General features: G+C 41.2%; 1 protein-coding gene across 1 annotated transcript in view; it reads left to right on the forward strand.

Annotated features, from left to right (window-relative positions):
• Positions 1–12656: 12656 nt before the first annotated feature.
• Positions 12657–19627, forward strand: part of Ubtd2 (ubiquitin domain containing 2) — a 13969-nt gene continuing 6998 nt past the window's right edge. The window contains exons 1-2 of the mRNA XM_013028662.1: positions 12657–12806; positions 15867–16103. Of these exons, the coding sequence (XP_012884116.1) occupies positions 12713–12806; positions 15867–16103 (331 nt within the window). The 5' untranslated portion in view covers positions 12657–12712. The remainder of the gene's footprint in view (positions 12807–15866; positions 16104–19627) is intronic.

Raw genomic sequence — 19627 nt, forward strand, 5'->3', positions numbered from 1 at the left:
AGGGAGATGAAAAGGTCTGGGGTGGGGGCTGGGAGCTCGGCGGCTGCGGGTCTCTTTCTTCCATTTGTCCTCCGCGCCGCAGCCCCGGGGCGGCCCGGCCCTGCCCGACCCCCGGAGACGCGGGCGGCGCTGACAGCCCGCCTTATTTAAAAACTCCTGAAGAAGGACCCTCTGGGTCATTTGGTATACGTTTTATATACCTTTACTTCTTCAGCTCCAAGTATCTTGTTTGTTTGCGGATCTCTGTATTCGGTGGATTCCTTTTCTAAAGGGATCCAGGAAATTTTTGCGAGAGATCATGAAATACTGGAATTTGACTAATTTACATAACATTTTGTTTTCATTTTGGAATTGTTTGTATTTTCATCCTCTAGTCTACTTTGCCTATAAATCAGATTTGAAGTTCAGCTACTTAGGCTGTTTCTCTTATGCCTTATTTTTATCGACAAAGGTATATCAAAAGGAGTTACGTAAGATCATTTAATATGTGCCAGACTTTCATACCCGAGAAATTCCCATTGTCTTGACATTTTTAGAAATATTCTCTATGGTTATCTGCTCTGTTATGATAACATTTTGATACCGGGACTTCTAGACAAGGCTGTAGTTATGGCATTGTAAACAATTAAATCCCTTATTACTTTTTAAAAAATATGTGGGGAAGAATTAGTCAAAGATAGCCAGTGTGCTTATTTTCTTAGGTCATCTCTGTGATGCAAGTAGTGGTGTACGAAGTTCTGACTTTGTGAGTGGGTCATTTTTGATATCCCAGGAGAACTGGCCCTGTTAGTTGGCCTCAGGTGTCCAGGAGGATAACCCAGTGCTGGACATTCATTGCTTTACTCTTTCATTTCAAAATATCTTGGGAACATCACAAGGTTCTTTTAGATTCCCATTTTAGCAGCCTTACAGACACCTACTCACCTACTCAATGATTAACAATAGTTTCTGAATCATAACATCTACCATTTACCTGGTATCTGTTATGTAACAGGTCCTGTGAGAAGGGATTCTTTGATTGAGTCCACAACGACCCTGTGAGGTATATAATATCGTTCTCTATTATAGAAGAGGAGAGTGAAGCCCAGTGAAATTAAATAACTTATTCAACATCATGTATGTATGTATATATGGCAACCAGAATTAAATGAAGGTTGTGATGGAGTCACTAGCTAACCAACTTGCTTGCTTTTCTTCCTTCTCCTTTCTTCTATCCCTCCCTCTTGTTCTTATTTCTTTTATTTTTAAAAAAAAAATTATGGTAAAGCACATAAGCTTTCTGTTGTAACTTTTTTCTGAGTGTGAGAAAATACTGGAGATTGAACTCTGGCATCCTTCCTGCCACTTGATCTACACAGTCAGCCTTTTTTTTTTTTTTTTTTGGACCTAAGGCCTTGCTAATTTTTCTCCTTGTTGCATTAATATATTAAAAGATCACGTACCACCCATCTATCCATCTTAACCATTTTCAACTGCACCGTTCATTAGCATTGATTATATTCTTAATTTTATAAAACCCTTTCCACCTTATCCAAAGTTTTCTTCACTCCAAACAGAAATTGTGGCTCTCTTAATCAATGGGGTTTCTCAGTCTCTAGTCTTGGTTAGCCTCTTGTACGCTATGGATTGGCCAGTTGTAGGTGTTACACATGCGTGAAATTGAACCATGTCTGTCATATCAGTGGGCTTATTTCACTTAGCATAGTGTCTCTAAGGTTCATCCTTTTTATGGTCAATAAATATGCCATGGTGTATGAAATGGTGGACTTTGGTATACAAGTTTCTTTTCAAATTCTTTTACCTACATACTAAGGAATATAATTGTTGGGGCATATGATAATTGTGTTTTCTCTTTGTTTTTGGTTGTGGGGATTGAACTCAGGGCCTGGGGGCTGCCCTTGAGCTTATGTGCTTAAGTGTTCTACCACTTCTGGTGGTAAATTGGAGAATGAGGATCCATGGATTTCACTTCCTGCACTGGCTTTGAACGGCAATCTTCAGATCTCAGCCTCCTGAGTAGCTAGGATAATAGACAGCGTAGATGATATGAGCCACCAGTACCCAGTTTGTTACTTAATCTTTTGCTACTCAGGTGTTTTGCTCCTGTTTAGTGGAATGTTTGAATTGGTGGGGAGGAGGGCCTGAATTCAAACCCCAGTACCATCAGAAAAAGCACATCTCTAAGAAAAAAAATAGTTCTTTTCTATAATCACTGTATCATTGTTCCTCCTGAGATTAACTGGTGTTAATATTCTCTGAGGTATAGTCCATAATCAGAAATCCTCAACTTTCCCCAAATGTCTTTTTTAGCATTTTTTCCAAAATTGAGTTTTGTCAGTAATTAGGCTTTGCATTTGTCTCCACCCTTTTTAACTCTAGGATTCTTTCTCCCTTTTTCCCTTATGACATTGAGTTTTTGGTGTCTTAGATGCCACAATCTGTATTTGTCTGAATGTTGCCCTGTAATTACATTTTCCATATGTACTTGTAGCTTCTGCATTTTTTCCTACATTGGAATTTGGTAGATTTAACAGATGATAGATTCCCAGGGTATAGATCTATAAACTCTTCCTCTTTCTTTGGCTCTTTTCTAACATTGAGGCAATCTTTAATTTACTAACAAAGTCTGAGCCTTTTTCTCATTGCATTTACCATTCTTTCTTTTGTGTATTAGTTATCTTGGAATGTGAACTGCGTTGAGTAGACTTCAAGTTTCACCTAATACTTTACCTTCAATTGCATTTATGTGAATCACATTTCTGATTTTATTATAGAAAATATTGGGAGAGAAAGCCTTAACTTGATTCTAGAACAGGATCTTTTAAAAATGGTACTGCGGGCTAGGAAGGTGGCTCAGTGGTAGTGTGCCTGCCTAGTGTGTTTTATGAAACCCTGGGTTTGATTCCTCAGTACCACATACACAGAAAAAGCTGGAAGTGGTGCTGTGGCTCAAGTGGTAGAATACTAGCCTTGAGCACAAACAGGCTCAAGGACCAAGCCCAGGCCCTGAGTTCAAGCACAGGGCTGGCGAAAAAACAAAACCCAACTACGTGATAGTGTTAGGACATGTATTTTTAGGGAACGTGGTTCATCTGTCTTGTGATGATAGCATACATTGAGAACGTTCATCTGAACTGTGACATGTACGTGGCTGTTTTGTGTGTTCACTTGTCCTAAGTGGATATAAATGTGTTCATATCAATAAAGGGTATTGTATAAACTAGTTTTTCCAATTAATAACATGCTTTCAGAAAGTTTCCTAAGTTTTCTATATTCATGAAGATTGCAGAAGAATCTTCATTCCAATATCTCTACACTTGGACTTGGAGTACAAGCTGATATATTTCATGATGGGGTCATTGTGTTTGAAATCTAGCACTTGTGGATTTTTTTTTTTAAGTTGCTGGTCATGGGGCTTAAACTCAGGGCCTGAGCACTTATGCCTGAGCTTTTGTGCTCAAGGCTAGCACTCCATCACTTGAACTACAGTTCCACTTCTGGCTTTCTTAGTGCTTAGCTGGAGGTAAGAGTCTCAGGGACTTTCCTATCCAACCTAGCTTCCAACCATCATCCTCAGATATCAGCCTCTCAAAAATAACATGTGTTTTAGAAAGTAATCTGGAATCATTTTTAATTTATAAAAATTGGAAGCAGGCTTTGATTATCTTAATGCCCTTTGGAGCCAATTTGAACAAAATTGTGTAACAAGATCCTTGGAAAAGTCTTAATACAAAATATCAGTTCTCTATTCTTGAGTTTAAGTATACTGTATTGGGCATTCTGTTCGGTTTTTGAAATTGCCTAGAATTACTGAAAAAAAATAACATAAATAGGGGCTAGGAATGTGGTTTACTGGTAGAGTGCTTGCCTAGCATGCATGAAGCCCTGGGTTCCATTCCTCAGTACCACATAAACAAAAAGGCATAAGTGCCTTTTGGCACTTTTGGCTCAAGTGGTAGAGAGCTATCCTTGAGCAAATGAAGCTCAGGGACAGTGCCCAGCCCTTGAGTTCAAGCCCAGGACTGGCAAAAAGAAAAACAAAAAATAGCATAAATAAGAAGCATATATAAAATTACTTCTATAAAATAATGTGTGTATGCCAGTCCTGGGGTTTAAACTCAGGGCCTGGGCACTGTTCCTGAGCTTTTGTGCTCAAAGCTAGTGCTCCACCAGTTTGAGCCACAGTGCCACTTCCAGCCTTTTGGTAGTTAATTAGAGATAAGAGATGGACTTTTCTGCCTAGGCTGGCTTTGAACCACGAACCTCAGATGTCAGCCTCCTGAGTAGCTAGGATTACAGGTGTGAGCCACCAGCGCCCAGCTAGGCTAATTAATTTTAGAACAAATAAAGGAAAGGTAAAACAGTAACAATAGATCAGTTAAAGTGGTCACTGTGTTTATACATGCCAATAAATATAGTCTGGGCATAGATTCTGGAGTCCTTTTCTCTATCCTTTCTCTGTCCCTTCCTCCCACTTCATTTTTGCCAGAAATTGTGTCCAAGGATAAGCAACAAGCCCTCCCTCTTTGTCTTCCAGATCAGCTTTGGTTTCATAATCTGTGTAAGTGAGGTGGTTCCATTATTATTTTTTAGTGTAAAGATACTGTACAGAGGGGTTTCAGTTACATGAGTAAGGTAATGAGTACACTTCTTATCGAGTATTGTTACCTCCTCCTTTGTTTTTCCCCTATCATCCCTGCCCTCCCCACCTCCCCTACTCCTCCCTCCCCCACCCTCCACCCTGAAATTATAAAGTTCGTTTTCAACATAGTTTCTTGTACATCTCATTGTTACCATGGGTAAGCCTTCAACATAGTGTCTTGTACATCTCATTGTTACAATGGGTAAACCTGTATCCTTATTTCAGCATTTTATTTCCCTTCTCCAAATTAGAAAAATGTATCAATAACATGCAGGGCACTGGAATCAAATACAATGAAAACAGGGGTTATACCATGGGGGAAAAACATACAAAAGAAACAAAAAATCATATAGTACATTATAAATACATTATTTATGGTGTGAGCCTTACCTTTTAGTTCATTTGAAGCTCAACTGTTCTATTCTGCCTCCTACCTCTTAACTTGACTTCCTCTCTTAGACATAAAATATTCTTTTCTTTCCCTAGAATTGAGGCAGACTTGTATTAGGGTTAACTTTAGGAAATTCAGACAGGAAGTACTTCCTAGAAAGGCCCCAGATAGGTAAGGTTTGTCTGGGTGTTACCAAAGAGGAGGTAAGGGGAGAGGCTGTTGTTTGTGAAAGCCACCTGCATGCATAACTGAAAAGTACAAAAGCAAAGGAAATGTGTAATAGGGTAGAATAGAGTCAGATTAACTGTTGAGAAGGACCTGGTGTCTGCTGTTTCTCCTGAAACCTGTTTTTAGGAAGACTGGGCTAGGTTGAAATGAACCAGAAGGGGTGCCAGTGGGAGTCTCAGCATCTAGTCAGAAAGCATAGTTTTTTCCATTCCAAGATCTTTGCTCCATTTCCTTGGAATGTAAATGGTAATGATGCTGATTCTTACACTTCTTAAAAATAGCATGAGCTCACAATGCATTTTTAAATTACTTTTAAGAAATAATTTCCTGTCTTCCCTTAGCATACTGTAAACTCTGTGAGGCTGGGAACTTGTCTGCTTTTTTTTTTTTGAACTATTTCTTAGTACTCTGCATGGTTGCTGGTATACCTGTAACAAATAGTTGCTGATTGAAAAATATGTAATAAATAGCTGTATTTTGTTATGTGGGGGATGAAAATTTCAGTTGGTTTCTGAACTTATTACTAATTAGTTCCTTAGATGTACAAAAGTTCACCATCTTTTAGGTATTCTCCTCACTGTGATTAAGTCTGCGATAGATTTTTCTTTCCCAGGCAGTGACCTCATTTGCTTGGTAAGGTCTCTACTTAATTTTGTTTTTTAATATTGTGTTATTCTGTTACCTTTAGCAAACTTAGTGTTGATTTGACTTATTTGGATTTGAACAGAAAGTTAATTAGTAGCCTAGCTAGCCAGTGAAGTTTTGTTACCTTCCCCTTCACCTGAATCTCTACTTACATTGGGAAGTAGAAATTCAGATTTTATTTGGTTATTTATTTTAGGAAAGAAAGTTCAGGTTTTATATATACCTTGAACTGACTACTCTGAAGTAGCAATAAGAAAAGGACACCTTTAAGAACTCCTTGAATTTAGGGCCAGATGTGAAGGCATGTATGTGTAGTCTCAGCACTTGAGAGGCTAATGTAGGAGGATTGACCTGGTCCTCCACCCTCTAAAAGATGTGTGTCTGTGAGAGAGAGGGAAAATATCCGTGTTTGAGAGAGAGGGAATGTCTGCGTGTGTGTGTGTGAGAGAGAGAGAGAGGCAGGGGGAGGGATGTATTTGTGTGTGAGAGAGGAGAGAATGTATTTTAAGCAGACATTTTGATGGGCATTGGAGGAAGATAAGAATTAGGGGGAAATTATCTGTTGGAACTGGTCCCTTTTTTTTTTTTTAACTTTTTTCACCTACAGGGACAGAACAATCTGATTTGTAACATTTGTATGGTTCTGGGAATTGAACCCAGGGCCTCATAGTAGGCAAGCATTCTATGAATGAACTACATAAAAATTATTTAGAGTGTCCAGTGCTGGTGGCTCACGCCTGTAAGGCTAAGATCTGAGGGTCACAATTCAAAGCCAGCCTGGGCAAGAAAGTCCATGAGACTTTTCTCCAATTACCCACCAGAAAACTGGAAGTGGTGCTGTGGCTCAAAGTGGTAGAACACTAGCCTTGAGTAAAAAGAGCTCGAGACAGTGCCCAGGCTCTGAGTTCAAGCCCCTCAACCAACAGGAAAAAAAGAAAGAAAGAAAAAGTATTTTAGAGCCTTGTTTTAGGCAGGTTTTTTTCCCTTCATACTGGAGTTTGAACTCAGGGTCTCATGCTAGCTCCGCTTGTATTCTGTCACTTGAGCATGCTTTTAACCCAGCTTTTTGCTGGTTATTTTGGAGATAATACCGCTTGAACTTTAAACCAGGATCCTCCAGACCTCAGCCTCCTAATTAGTAAGTATTCAAGCGTGAGACACTGGCACCCCACTTAGCTGGAAGTACAACTTTAAACAACATAATACATAGCTTAAAGCTTTATAGCATAGGTGGAGCACTTAAAATGTGTTTGTTTGTTGTCAGTTGTGGGGCTTGAATCCAGGGCCTGGATGCTGGCCTGAGCTCTTTTGATCAAGGCCAGCATCCTACCCCTTGAGCCACAACGCCATTTCTGGTTTTTTGTGGTTAATTGGAGATGAGTCTCTTGGGGACTTTTCTGCCTGGGCTGGCTTTTTTTTTACATACCTTTTTTTTATTCTTACAAGAACTCTTTAAGGAAGAGTTGATGTTAGTATCTCCATTTCACAGAGGAGGAAACAGAATAAAGTTTAGATTTGAACAAGAAATAAGAGTAGCTCAGATTGTAGGCTCTGTCTTTCTTAATTTGCTTCACAGATGGTAAGAGTTTTTGATTGACTTTTTTTCTTTTCTGGCAGCAGAAGTATGTTTTCCTTTGTTGGCGTAAACAGGCTTGAGTTGAAGCTAGCAAGATGTAGGTTTTAAGGACTCTTTGCTCATCCTCTTACAGTGGAAATGAAAGTAGTAAAAAATGAGATGGGTAATTGTCTTTAATATTAACAAATTTCATTGTATTTCATAACAAAAATTTGAACTAATAATGGGATCAACTAGGAAAAAGAATGCTCTCATCCTCTTCTGTGCCTGTTTATTCAGTTATTTTTCTCATTGTTGCCTCTTCTTCAGACTATATGCTTGCAGTTTAAAACTTTTCAAATGTGTCCTGAACACAGCTGTTCAGCTGTATGTGGGGAGGAGAGGAACAGGTTTGTTTGAGATCATTAAGGAGCAAACAAGAAAAACTTTTTTTAACCTAAAGAATGCTTGATAAAGTTTTTGTAGGGGTCTGGGAAGGTGGCTCAGTGGTAGAGCGCTTGCCTTGCATGCATGAGGCCCTGGGTTCGATTCCTTAGCACCACATAAAGCAGAAAAAGCTGGAAGTGGAGCTGTGGCTCTAGTGGTAGAGTGCTAGCCTTGAGCTGAAAAGCTGAGGGACAGCGCCCAGGCCCATAGTTCAGACTCCATGACTGGCAAAAAAAAAAAAAACAAAAAGAAACCCAAAAAGCCAAAAACCAAGTTTTTGTAGGGATTTTCTTAAGTACAAGTGCTTGAACTCTTGACTTTTGAGTTCTTCCTCTAGCTCTTTTGCTTTGTTTATTTTTATTTTGTTTTTTGCGAGTCCTGGAAGTGCAAACTGAGGGCCTAGGTGCCATCCCTGAGCTTCTTTTGCGCTCAAGGATAGCACTCTACCACTTGAGGCACAGTTCCACTTCCAGCCTTTTTGGCAGTCTGTTGGAGATAAGTGTCTTAAAGAAGCTGGGCACTGATGGCTCATGCCTGTAATCCTAGTTACTCAAGAGGCTGATAACTGAGGATCAGTTCTGAAGCTAGCCTGGGTAGAAAAAGTCTATGAGACTCTTGTCTCTACTGAACTACCAAAAGAAGCCAGAGGTGGGACTGTGGCTCAAGTGGTAAAGCGCTAGCCTTCAGCAAAAAAAGAAGCTCAGGGACAGTGCCCAGGCTATGAGTTCAAGCCCAGGACTGGCCAAAAAAAAAAAAAAGGTGATAGGCTGCCATTTCATAAATCAGGTAATGAGTACATTTCTTTTTGCTTTTACTCTTTACAAATTTTTTAATTCAATTTTTCTCAATGGGGGTATACTGAGTATTTTTTTTCATTTTTCTTCTTTTGGGGGGGGTCAGTACTAGGGATTGAAGTCAGGGTCCTGCTCTCTTGCATTGCTCAAGACTGCTGCTCTACCATTTCCACTTCTGCCTCTTTGCCACTTAATTGGGGATAAGAACCTGGAGCATTTCTCTAGCTGTCTTCAAACCAATATCCTCAGATCTTTGCCTCCTGAATAGCTAGGATTATAGTTGTGAGCCGCTGCTCTTGCCTAACTTCTTAAAACTCTAACGATGTCTTTTTCCAGTGTGCTTGGTACTTCCAACATCTGGATCATCTCAGGGATTCTCATTTGTTTACCATCTTTTCCCTTGAAAATTGGTCACATGTCTCTGGTTCTTCATGTCCTGAGCAATATTGGGTTGATGCCTGTACAACTTGAACTTTTTTACAAGTTATGAAGAACCTTTAAAAGTTTAACCTTTAAAATACTGGATTTTTTTTTTTTTTTTTTTGGTCAGTCATGGGGCCTGAACTCTGGGCCTGGGCGCTGTCCCTCAGCATTTCTGCTCAAGGTGAGCACTCTACCACTTGAGCCACAGCGCCACTTCTGGCTTTTTCTGCCTATGTGGTGCTGAGGAGTCGAACCCAGGGCCTCAGGCATGCAAAGCAAGCGCTCTACTACCCAGCCACCTTCCAAGCCCAAAGACTGGAACTTTTTTAAACCTTCTGAAGAATACTTCTGGTTTGGTTTGGTTTAGTTTGGTTTGACCTGGTTAGGTTCAGACAGCATATTCGCTCTTTGATTTTGTCTTTTGTGATTCTAATGCCAGTTAACTTTTGAAAGTCTTTGTTAGCCTTCATGCTAGCACCAGTCAGGAAACTGTAGGAGTTCAGTGGTGCTTTTGATCAGAGTTTATTTCCAAAGCCATTGTTGCATGGCTTTCGCACCATACTCTGCACATGCAGGTCAGGTAAACCTGGAGCTTGACTGGGTTCAATTGCAGAGTTTTATTCTCCAGTTTTTTCTACTCTTCAGTTTCCTACCGTGTTCTTTGTTCCAAAGAGCCTCTTCCCTTTGCCTTATGACTGGAAAGATTGCTCAGAGTTGTTGCCAGTGCTACCACCCAGTTCCTGTAACTAACGCTGCCTGGGGGTACCGTGACACAAATGGAGAGAGAAAACCCTGCGTTCTTCATTTTGCAGTACTCAGAAAACTGAGTTTGTGACCATTTCACTATTACTATTGGTAGATTTCAAAAACTAAAAAAGAGATTTCCCTTTTTTGAGAGCTCCTTTTTGCTTTGTGGCCCAAAAGAACCCTTGTCAGTTCATCTAGTATATTTTGTTACGTGTTTCCATACTTGAGCTGCTCTCAGATCTAATCTGAGAGAAAAAGGAAAAACATGAAGCTCACCCCAGTAAGGAATGTTTTTCAATTTTAGGCTTCTCCCCATCTGCCTACTATTTTGAGCTTTTGGAACTTCAGTTGCTTTTTGTATTTTTTGTCCTAAATGTTTGCTATAGCTGTGAGGGAGATTTACTCCAGTGGACTTAGCAATATTTTGGCCTGTGCCAAATGTCCAAGAATATTTTAACACTAATGTGTGAAGAAAGAAAAAACTTCTTGCAATAAGAATTGATTTATTGAGTGAAATGTAGCAGTCTTTCAGAATGTTGTTGCTGACTTATGTTCTCTGTTCCAAGTAAGCACCAGCCCATTGATGAGGATTTTCCTGTATCTCCTTTCTGTTGTGAAGCTCTAACGGTTGATAGGTTTCACTGCTTAGTAAGGGACATGAGAATATGCAGAAAGGTTAGGGATAAGCTTGGAAGTTTGTGCATGTGTGCATGTACGCACACGTGCACTTGCTCTATAGAAATTGAAATTTAAACAACATAGGCCTATGGAAACTCAGGATTCACCTTTTCAAATCAAGGGGAGTTAGCTGTGGTCTCCAACTCATCTTAAAGGTCTCTCCCCCCCCCCCCGCCCCCGTTATACTGGCTTGAACCTGGCCTCACATTCTGAGCTATTTCTGCTTACAGCCAGTGTTTACCAGTTGAATCATGCCTCTACTTGTAGTTTCTGAATTTTTGTGTTTTTTTTTTTTTGATTAAGAGTCTTGAGGATTTGTCTGCCCTGTCTGGCTTTGAACTGTGATCTTCATATCTCAGCCTCCTGAGTAGTTGGCAGTCTGTCACTTGAGCCCCAACTCCACTTCTGGCTTTTTGATAGTTAATTAGAGATCAGATAGTAATTGGTGGGGCTGACTTGGAGCCTAGACCTCAGCATCCTGAGGAGGTAAGGGCCACCTGCAGTGTGAGTCACTGGTGTCTGACCTCTACCTTCATGTCTTTTCACATAAGCATTCAAGAGGAACCAAGCAGTTTCTCTGACAAGTTGCTGCAGCCCATACGTATGTCACTTTTTATCAACATAGTCTTTTCAGCTAATAATGAATTTTATCGCTCACAAGCTCTACCTTTCACGGAACACCAAAACATAAACAGTTCAGCCAAGTTCTTTGCCACTGTATACCTTTCCTCCATTACCTCACGAGAATGGTCTTCATTCGTGTTTCTAACACGAATGAAGTGATTTCTGTATTCTGTAAGAAGATAGGGGCTTTCTTTCCAACTTTACTCTTCCTTGAGAGAACACAGCAGAACTCTGCTGTAGCTTGGATCTTGAGAGTGTCCCACAGAGTCTTTTGTGACTTTTCTTGGGGGGTGGAGGGAAAGGTGGAGCCTTTAAGTGGGAAGGTCTAGTGAGAAATCTTAAGAGTGTTCAGGGCCTGGTGTTGAAAGGGATAATGGGACCCAGGCCCACACATTCCCTCTTTGTCCAGATATAACCAGTTTGCTCTACCAGGCCCTCCCACTATGAGGTACTGCTTACACTGGTCCAAATTACCAAGGCCAGTAAATCACAGGCTGAAGCCTTCAAAATTGTGAGCCAAAAAAAGACCTTTTCACTGTTGGCTGGGTGTTATTTCCCTTACTTTCCCAGCCTGTACCCATTATGTAGTCACTTCCACCTTTCTTGGTATTTGTTATATCAGTACCCTACTACTTGGTACCAGTATTCACTTTTGTAAGATCAGGTTGCTGTAATAGAATATTGCAGACTGGATGACAGAAACTTAATTCTCATGATTCTGAAAGCTGTTGTGTCCTAATACCAAGGGGAGAGCTGGTTTGATGTCCATAGAAAGCTCATTTTGAGTACTCCTGACTGTTTTCTCTGTGTGTTCTCACATGGGTAAGATCATTTTTTTTCCTCCTGTCTCCTTGTATAAGGGCACTAAATTTTACCTACAATGGAGTAGTGGCTAGATTGTGTATTATTTTCTTTACCAGATTAGAGAGGTGTGGCTTAGTCGTCAAACATTCTGTTTGAATCCTCAGAACACTACTGTAACTATGAGCTTTTACTTGTGGCAATCCCTAAAAGAATACCAGTCCCCACTTCTTTAGATGAAGGTAGAAGCAGTGGTGTATCCAGACAGTCCTCGGTGAACCAGAATGGTAACGGGAAGGAGATAGTGTGGCTTATACTGATACCCCAGGTGTGGGTTGTGGGGAAGAAGGGGTGGCAGCTCTGAGCTTAACACAAAGTGGAGTTAGAGGAGGTGAGGGTGGAGGGGAAAGAGACGTGAGAATTGAACAGGTAGACACATAAGAACACAAAGACAGAGTGATGTTGGGCTTTCTGTTACCAGATAAAAGTGTAGGTAGCAAAGATTAGGAACAGGGGAAAATAGAATAAAACAAGAAAAAAGAGAAGGAAAGTATACATGGGGAAGGGCAGTAGGAAAGGGAAGGAAGTGTGAAGGAAGATTGAATACTGTCATGGCTCAGATATGACTGCAGAGAAGAGGAAGGGAGGGCAAAGAAGAACTACAAAGAGAAGGAGAGGGAGAGCACAAAATTAAACATGCTGTAGACATACGAATAGAAAGTCCAAGGCAATTTTGCATGAAACAAAAGCTGGTTTCTTTCAGCTGTTGGCCTCAGCTGGCACTTGCATTCTTCCAAGAGGAGTCTGGAGTCTCTGCTTCCTGTGTGCCAGGTGTGTTGAGCAGCTGCCTCTGGCATGCCAGCTCCCAAAACAGCCAGTGCTAGGTTGAACTGCTCTGCGGGGCCCTGCGATCACTTTTCCTCTCTTTGAACACCTCTTGCAACCGACTTACACCCAAACTCCATGACAAAGTTGTTCAGAGACTCCTTGAGCATGATTGTTCTTTTTCTCAGGCTCCAAGGTCCTTCAACCATCAAGGATAGCCCTTCCACACTAGACTACTTGCTGGCTCACAGATCCTTGTACTGGAATGAAGGCTGGAGGATGTGTGGGCTTTTCCTGCAGCTAGTTTTACAGTTTGTTGCCAGGGTTCTGTGCTTCCTCGTAATGGAGTCTTCAGCTTCCCCTCCCTCGGGAGCTGGGGCTGGCCTTAGAACTCCTCACTATTTCTCTTCTTTTGCCTTGTTTTCTCTGATTTTCTGCCTCCCACCACCGCCTTTGTGGTTCCTGGTTCTCTTCTGTTTCTTGCTTCAGAATCTAGTCTTTTCTCTGTTGCCACAATCTTGCCAAAATTGGCATTTCTGATCTGCCGTCTTTAATTCATGGTCTTGGCCTTTCGGCTAGTACTCCTGTGCCCTGCTGCCTTGCCCCTTCCTTCATGTCTTGCTACTTCATAAGGTTCAGTCACCACTCCCTAAGAGAATATTGTGAGAATACTCAAATGTGAATAGTGTGTAAGATACGTGCTTCCTAGATGTAAGTTCAGTAGTTGTTTATGCTGTATGTACCGTTTTCTCGTGTGTGTTTATGTATGTAGACAGGCACATTCCTTTTATGGTCAAACCATTTGAAGGTTGTAGATAGCATCATGACAGTTTACTCCTAAAAATTTCAGCATATCTCTCCTGTTTTCCTACAATACCACTATCATACCAAGAACATAAAGTGCTTTTTTTGTTTGTGTGTTTCTGTTTTTGTTGGTTGTGGGGCCTGGGCACTGTCCCTAAGCTCTTTTGGCTCAAGGCTAGTGCTCTCCCACTTTGAGCCACGGCTGTACTTCTGTTTTTTTTCTTCTGGTCGATTGGAGATAAGAGTCTTCAGACTTTCCTGCCCAGGCTGGCATCGAACTATGATCCTCAGATCTCAGCCTCTAGAGCAGCTAGGATTATAGGCGTTAACCACCAGCATGTGGTGGTCATGGTATTTAAATCTGTGTATTCTTATTTTTATCTTGCCTGTTAATTGCTTGCGGTAAAGGAAATACAGATATTGCGTATATTGTATGTATGTATGTGATAGTACATTCATCTTGAAACAAGAGTATGTCTAGACCATGTCTAAGAGTGGATGAATATTATCAAGAAGTTTCTGTTGTTGGGCATGGGGCCTGGGTGCTGTCCCTAAGCTCATCAGCTCAAGGCTAGCACTCTACCACTTTGAGTCTCAGCGCCACTTCTGGTTTTCTGTTGGTTAATTGTAGGTAAGAGTCTCACGTACTTTCCTAGCTCAGGCTTGCTTTGAACCACAATCCTCAGATCTCAGCCTCCTGAGTAGCTAGGATTACAGGCGTGAGCGACTGGTGCCCAGCTCAAAGGCAGGTTTGTTTTTTTTTTAATAGTAAATGTAGAGTAATTGAAAAAATTCTGGAATAACTTTCAAAAATTAGATTGCTTTTGTTTCTAACTAAACTGGGAAGAAAACTAAGGATTGTTGACTTTTTTGATCTTGAAAACAGAAATTTTGGCAATAAGAGATATAGGAAATGTGCTTTTCTAAATAAACCAGAAGCAAATGGCAAGCATGAAACAGCTCTTCAAGGAAGAACATTGTGCTAAATTCTTCATCCTTAAGTACCTTACAGGAATACTCTGACCTGGTCCAGGCGGGTTCTTTTACTTTCTTGAATTTTAGGTAGTGAAATAGTAGAGGTTTATTGTTACTTTGAGATTCTCTCACAATGATAAGAAAAGTGATATCCCCCCCCCCCCCGCTTCCAGGTCTGGTATGTATAATTCATATGACAGCAAATACCTCTCTGACATTAGGTAGACTTGAAACTTAAATAGGTATCCTACTGAGTTGACTTTCTGCTTCTACTTCTGGCCCAGTATAAAGTGATTGTGTATGAATTATTTTTTACCCACCTAACTGGTCATACAGCAGAAAGTAAAACTGTCCTTTGCATTGCATTTTGACACATACCTTCCCTCTTTCCTACCTGCTCTCACTTAATTCCCATTCACTCTTTTATCAAGCTTAGACTATCTTTTTACGTCTTCCATCTATCAAACGTTCCTATTTGTGGCCAGTGGTGCTGTGAGCTCATCAGGTATCTAGTGCCCCATGAAATTGTTTTAGGATGGGAGAGAGAGGTATGGGAGAGTAATGGAGGGGTGAGTTTGATCCAGATACATTGTATTTAAATGTGAAAATGTCATAACAAAGCCCTCCCCTTGTACAATTAATGTATGCTAATAAATAATTTTAAATAATGGATTTTGGTTCACAGGAGAATTAAAAAGAAAAGTGCAGGGGCTGGGAAGGTGGCTCAGTGGCAGAGTGCTTACCTTGCATGCATGAGGCCCTGGGTTCGATTCCCCAGCACCACATAAGCAAAAAGAAAAAAATCCGGAAGTGGCGCTGTGTCTCAAGTGGTAGAGCGCTAGCCTTGAGCTGAAGAGCTGAGGGACAGCGCCCAGGCCCAGAGTTCAGGCCCCACTACCGGACCCAAAAAAAAAAAGAAAAGTGCAGAAATTTCATTTATGTTCCCTGCCTGAGCACATGAAAAGCCTTCCCCTTATCAACATCTCTCACCACAGTGGCACATTTGTTGCGATTATAGTTCTTTTTAGTCTTCCTTTGGGGAAGGCGTGCTGAGGGGAGAGACTGCTAACTGGTCATTGAACATTTTGCATAGAGCTGTTTCCATTTTCTTTGTTAAAGTGGATTAGGGCAGTGTAAGCCAGAAATTATCTAGTAGGTAAAAACAGCTGGTAGAGAAATTTGTACCTAAAGGTGGTGAAAGAATCCAAAAGGAGAATAGGTAACTTTTCTTATAAAAGAAGAGTATCTTGGAAATTTTGATGTCTGTCATTCTTCTTTTTTTTTCAGTTGCTCTAGGTCGGAACCAGCCTTTGAAGAGGGAGAAGCCGAAATGGAAAAGCGATTACCCCATGACAGACGGACAACTCCGCAGCAAGCGGGATGAGTTCTGGGACACTGCACCAGCTTTTGAAGGCCGCAAGGAGATTTGGGACGCTTTGAAGGCTGCTGCGCATGCCTTTGAGAGCAATGACCATGAACTGGCACAGGCCATCATCGATGGTGCAAGCATCACACTACCGCATGGTAAGCCAGACGGTCCTGCAGGACAAAGGAACACATCAGCTTCTTTCTGATGACAGAAACACATAGCAAGGCACTTTGGTTTTTCTGTGTTTTTTGTGTGTCTTTGTATGTTTTTCAGCTGGAGATAATTCACTTTGTGTCTATATATTTTTATTTATCTGCATTCATTCATTCATTCATTGGTGGTGTTTGGGTTTGTAATCCTACTAGCTGGGCAGGCACCTGACTGCTTGGGCCATTCTCCTAGCCCTCATTTTAATATTTCCTAATCTCAGAAGATAGAACTGTTGAAATAGTGTTTTTGTAATTTTTGTAGTTTCAAGATCACCTAGTTGTCTGTAAAGATGTCTTGTACCCTCCTGCTTCCTCCTCCAATTTCCATCCCTCAGCACATCTGTAAGTGCTTCTGCCCTGCTGCCTTCCTACTGGGGGCAGAAAAGGTCTCACTTCAGAGAGTCTCAGGGTACACCTTTACATATCATATTTTCTCTTTAGGCTTATTTGTAGCATAAGGCACTAACAGACTTAGAAATGAGTCTTGTGTCTTCTCAAGGGTGGTGTTCTAGGATTATAACCTTGAGCAGTATTAGAAACCTCTCTTTGGTTAGGAATGTGACTAGAGACAACTATAAACTTCAAATGTTTACAGAGATACATATATTCTGGATCCATCTTATTTGGTCTCCGTGATTAGAATCATTAAAAACTTGGATTAGAGACATGACTCCAATAACTGTGCTTCCAAGAAACATTTCTTTTTTTAAACTAGCTGCCTGTTATTTATTATAAAAGCTTATTAGCGTAGGCTTTTATTGAGCACCCATTGATCACCTTTTCAACATATATAAAATGATCCTTTCCCATTTGAAGTATCTGTAATATAGTGCTATGTTAGTATGACATCTTCTTTTTTTTTTTTAATGTGCCAGTCCTATTTTTGAACTCATGACCAGCGCACTGTTCCTGAGCTTTTACTCAAGGCTAGCGGTCTGCCACTTGAGCCACAGCTCTCCTTTCAGCTTTTTGGTGTCACTTGGAGATAAGAATCTCATGAACTTTCCTGCCTGGGCTGGCTTTGAGTAGCTGGGATGACAGGTGTGAGCAGTGGTGCCCGGCAGGACTTCTTTTTCTCTTTTCTTCCTTTTTTTTTTTTTTTTTGTGGCAGTGCTGAGCTTTTTAATTGAGGCCTCCTGCTTGCGATGCAGGCAGGCGTTCTACCCCTTGAGTCATACTTGCATGCCTTTTTGCTTTAGTTATTTTTCAGGTCAGGTCTGGAATTCATTGCTGGTTACTTAAATGTTTCTGGCATAGCTGTGGTGACAGCTCAGCTTTTTTGTTGAGATGGAGTCTTGAATACTTTTTCTACTAATTGGCCTCAAGGCACCCCCCTAATCTCTGTCTCCTGAGTAGCTGGGATTGCAGATAAATTTTCTAAGATATAAATGATGGGCCTGATATTTGGAGTCAGCTCTGAGGGTAAAGCAGCTCAGTATACATCTGACACTATTTCTGTGTGTGTCCTGTAAAGTGATTGCACAAGTCATCTTCAATGTTGTTCTTATTTTGGGGGGGTCCAGTTGTGGACCTGAACTCTGGGCCTGGGCGCTGTCCCTCAGCTCTTCAGCTCAAGGCTAGCGCTCTACCACTTGAGCCACAGCGCCACTTCCGGAGTTTTTTCTTTTTGCTTATGTGGTGCTGAGGAATCGAACCCAGGTCCTCAGGCATGCGAGGCAAGCGCTCTACCACTGAGCCACCTTCCCAGCCCTCGATGTTTTTTTTTTAGATTTATGTTTATTAAACGTACAAAGGAGTTCAATTGTACTCATGAGTACAGTGTATCTTGAGCGAGAGTTACCCCTCCCATTGCTCTTCCCCCATCTCTCCCAATCCCATCCTACGTAACTATGTCAAGTTAAGCAGTTAAGTTTTGCCATTGTGTTCATTGAGTATAATGACGATGTTTGCCCACCCTGCCTCCCTGCATTCAAGTGTTCCCTCTCATTACCACTCCCCACCGCCCCCCAAACATGTTCCGGCTTCCTGATATTCATTTTGTTAAATGGTTCATTAGTTTTACTTCCCTAAGTATAACATCCTTTAGTCAATTTGTGTATACATACTTGTGGATCTTTAATGTTTATCCCATGTCTAACTTAGAATGGTTTTAAATGCATATCATATTTTAAATGGTGTCTGTCTTTAGTCCTATAGGGAAACAAGCAATTTCTCAAAAACAAATTGGTTAAAAGCAGGCTGGGAAATTTTGGGTGCTTTAAAGATACCTATAAAAATTTGTCAGAAATAGTGCTTTGGCTCAAGTGGTAGAGTGCTAGCATTGAGCACAAAGAGGCTCAAGGGGGGCAGGGAAGATGGCTCAGTGGTACAGTGCTCGCCTAGCATGCATGAAGCTCTGGGTTTGATTCCTCAGTACCACATAAACAGAAAAGGCCGAAAGTGGCACTGTGGCTCAGGTAGTAGAGTGCTAGCCTTGACCACAGAGAGGCTCAGAGACAGAGCCCAGTCCCTGAGTTCAAGCCGCAGGACTGGACCAAAAAAAGAGGCTCATGGACAGCTCCCAGGCCCTGAGTTCATGCCCCACAACTGACAAAAAAAAAAAGAAAAAAGAAAAAAATTTGTCATTGAACGAACATGTTAGTCCATAAAAATAAACCATAGGAATGAAGGCATGAGGATATTGTACTTACAGGGGAGGTGAGAGATTTTTCCCAGGATGTTACTGTGTTTGGAAATTAAACGTGCCTAAATACAGGATCTGATGACTAGTTAATCATAGATGTTATTTCATTTTCCTGGCTCTATCCTCAAAGAGACAAAGATAGTTATAAAGTATAAATTTGTCTACTCCCCTGCTGCTGCCATCCTCTTTCTTCAGTTAGAGCAATGAAGTCTGAAAATAGCTGAAGTAGGAAGTTGTCCTAAGTCCGTAGGCTTGTCTCTTTTAAGAAGGCCTCTTTTCTATGCTACTTGAGTGGTGATAGGGAAGCCTGATTCTGGTGAGATCCCATGGGGGTGTGCTCTACCAACTGCTACTTCTATTAAAGCCAGATAGCTTTAAATAGATCACCACATCCAAGTGCTTTAGAAAGATGGCTAAGCATTTTACAACATGTGTTTTTTGGTTGGGTTGGGTTGGGTTTTGTGTGTGTGTGTGTGTGTGTGTGTGTGTCAGTCAGTTGGTGTGTGTGTCAGTGAGTCAGTCCTAGGGTGTGTGTGTGTGTGTCAGTCAGTTGGTATGTGTGTCAGTGAGTCAGTCCTAGGGTGTGTGTGTGTGTGTGTGTGTGAGTCAGTTGGTGTGTGTGTGTGTGTCAGTCAGTCAGTTGGTGTATGTGTCAGTGAGTCAGTCCTAGTGTGTGTGTGTGTGTGTGTGTGTGTCAGTCAGTTGGTGTATGTGTCAGTGAGTCAGTCCTAGTGTGTGTGTGTGTGTGTGTGTCAGTCAGTCAGTTGGTGTATGTGTCAGTGAGTCAGTCCTAGGGTGTGTGTGTGTGTGTGTCAGTCAGTTGGTG

The sequence above is a fragment of the Dipodomys ordii genome, unplaced genomic scaffold (assembly GCF_000151885.1).
Source record: "Dipodomys ordii isolate 6190 unplaced genomic scaffold, Dord_2.0 Scaffold112, whole genome shotgun sequence".
Taxonomy (NCBI): Eukaryota; Metazoa; Chordata; class Mammalia; order Rodentia; family Heteromyidae; genus Dipodomys; species Dipodomys ordii.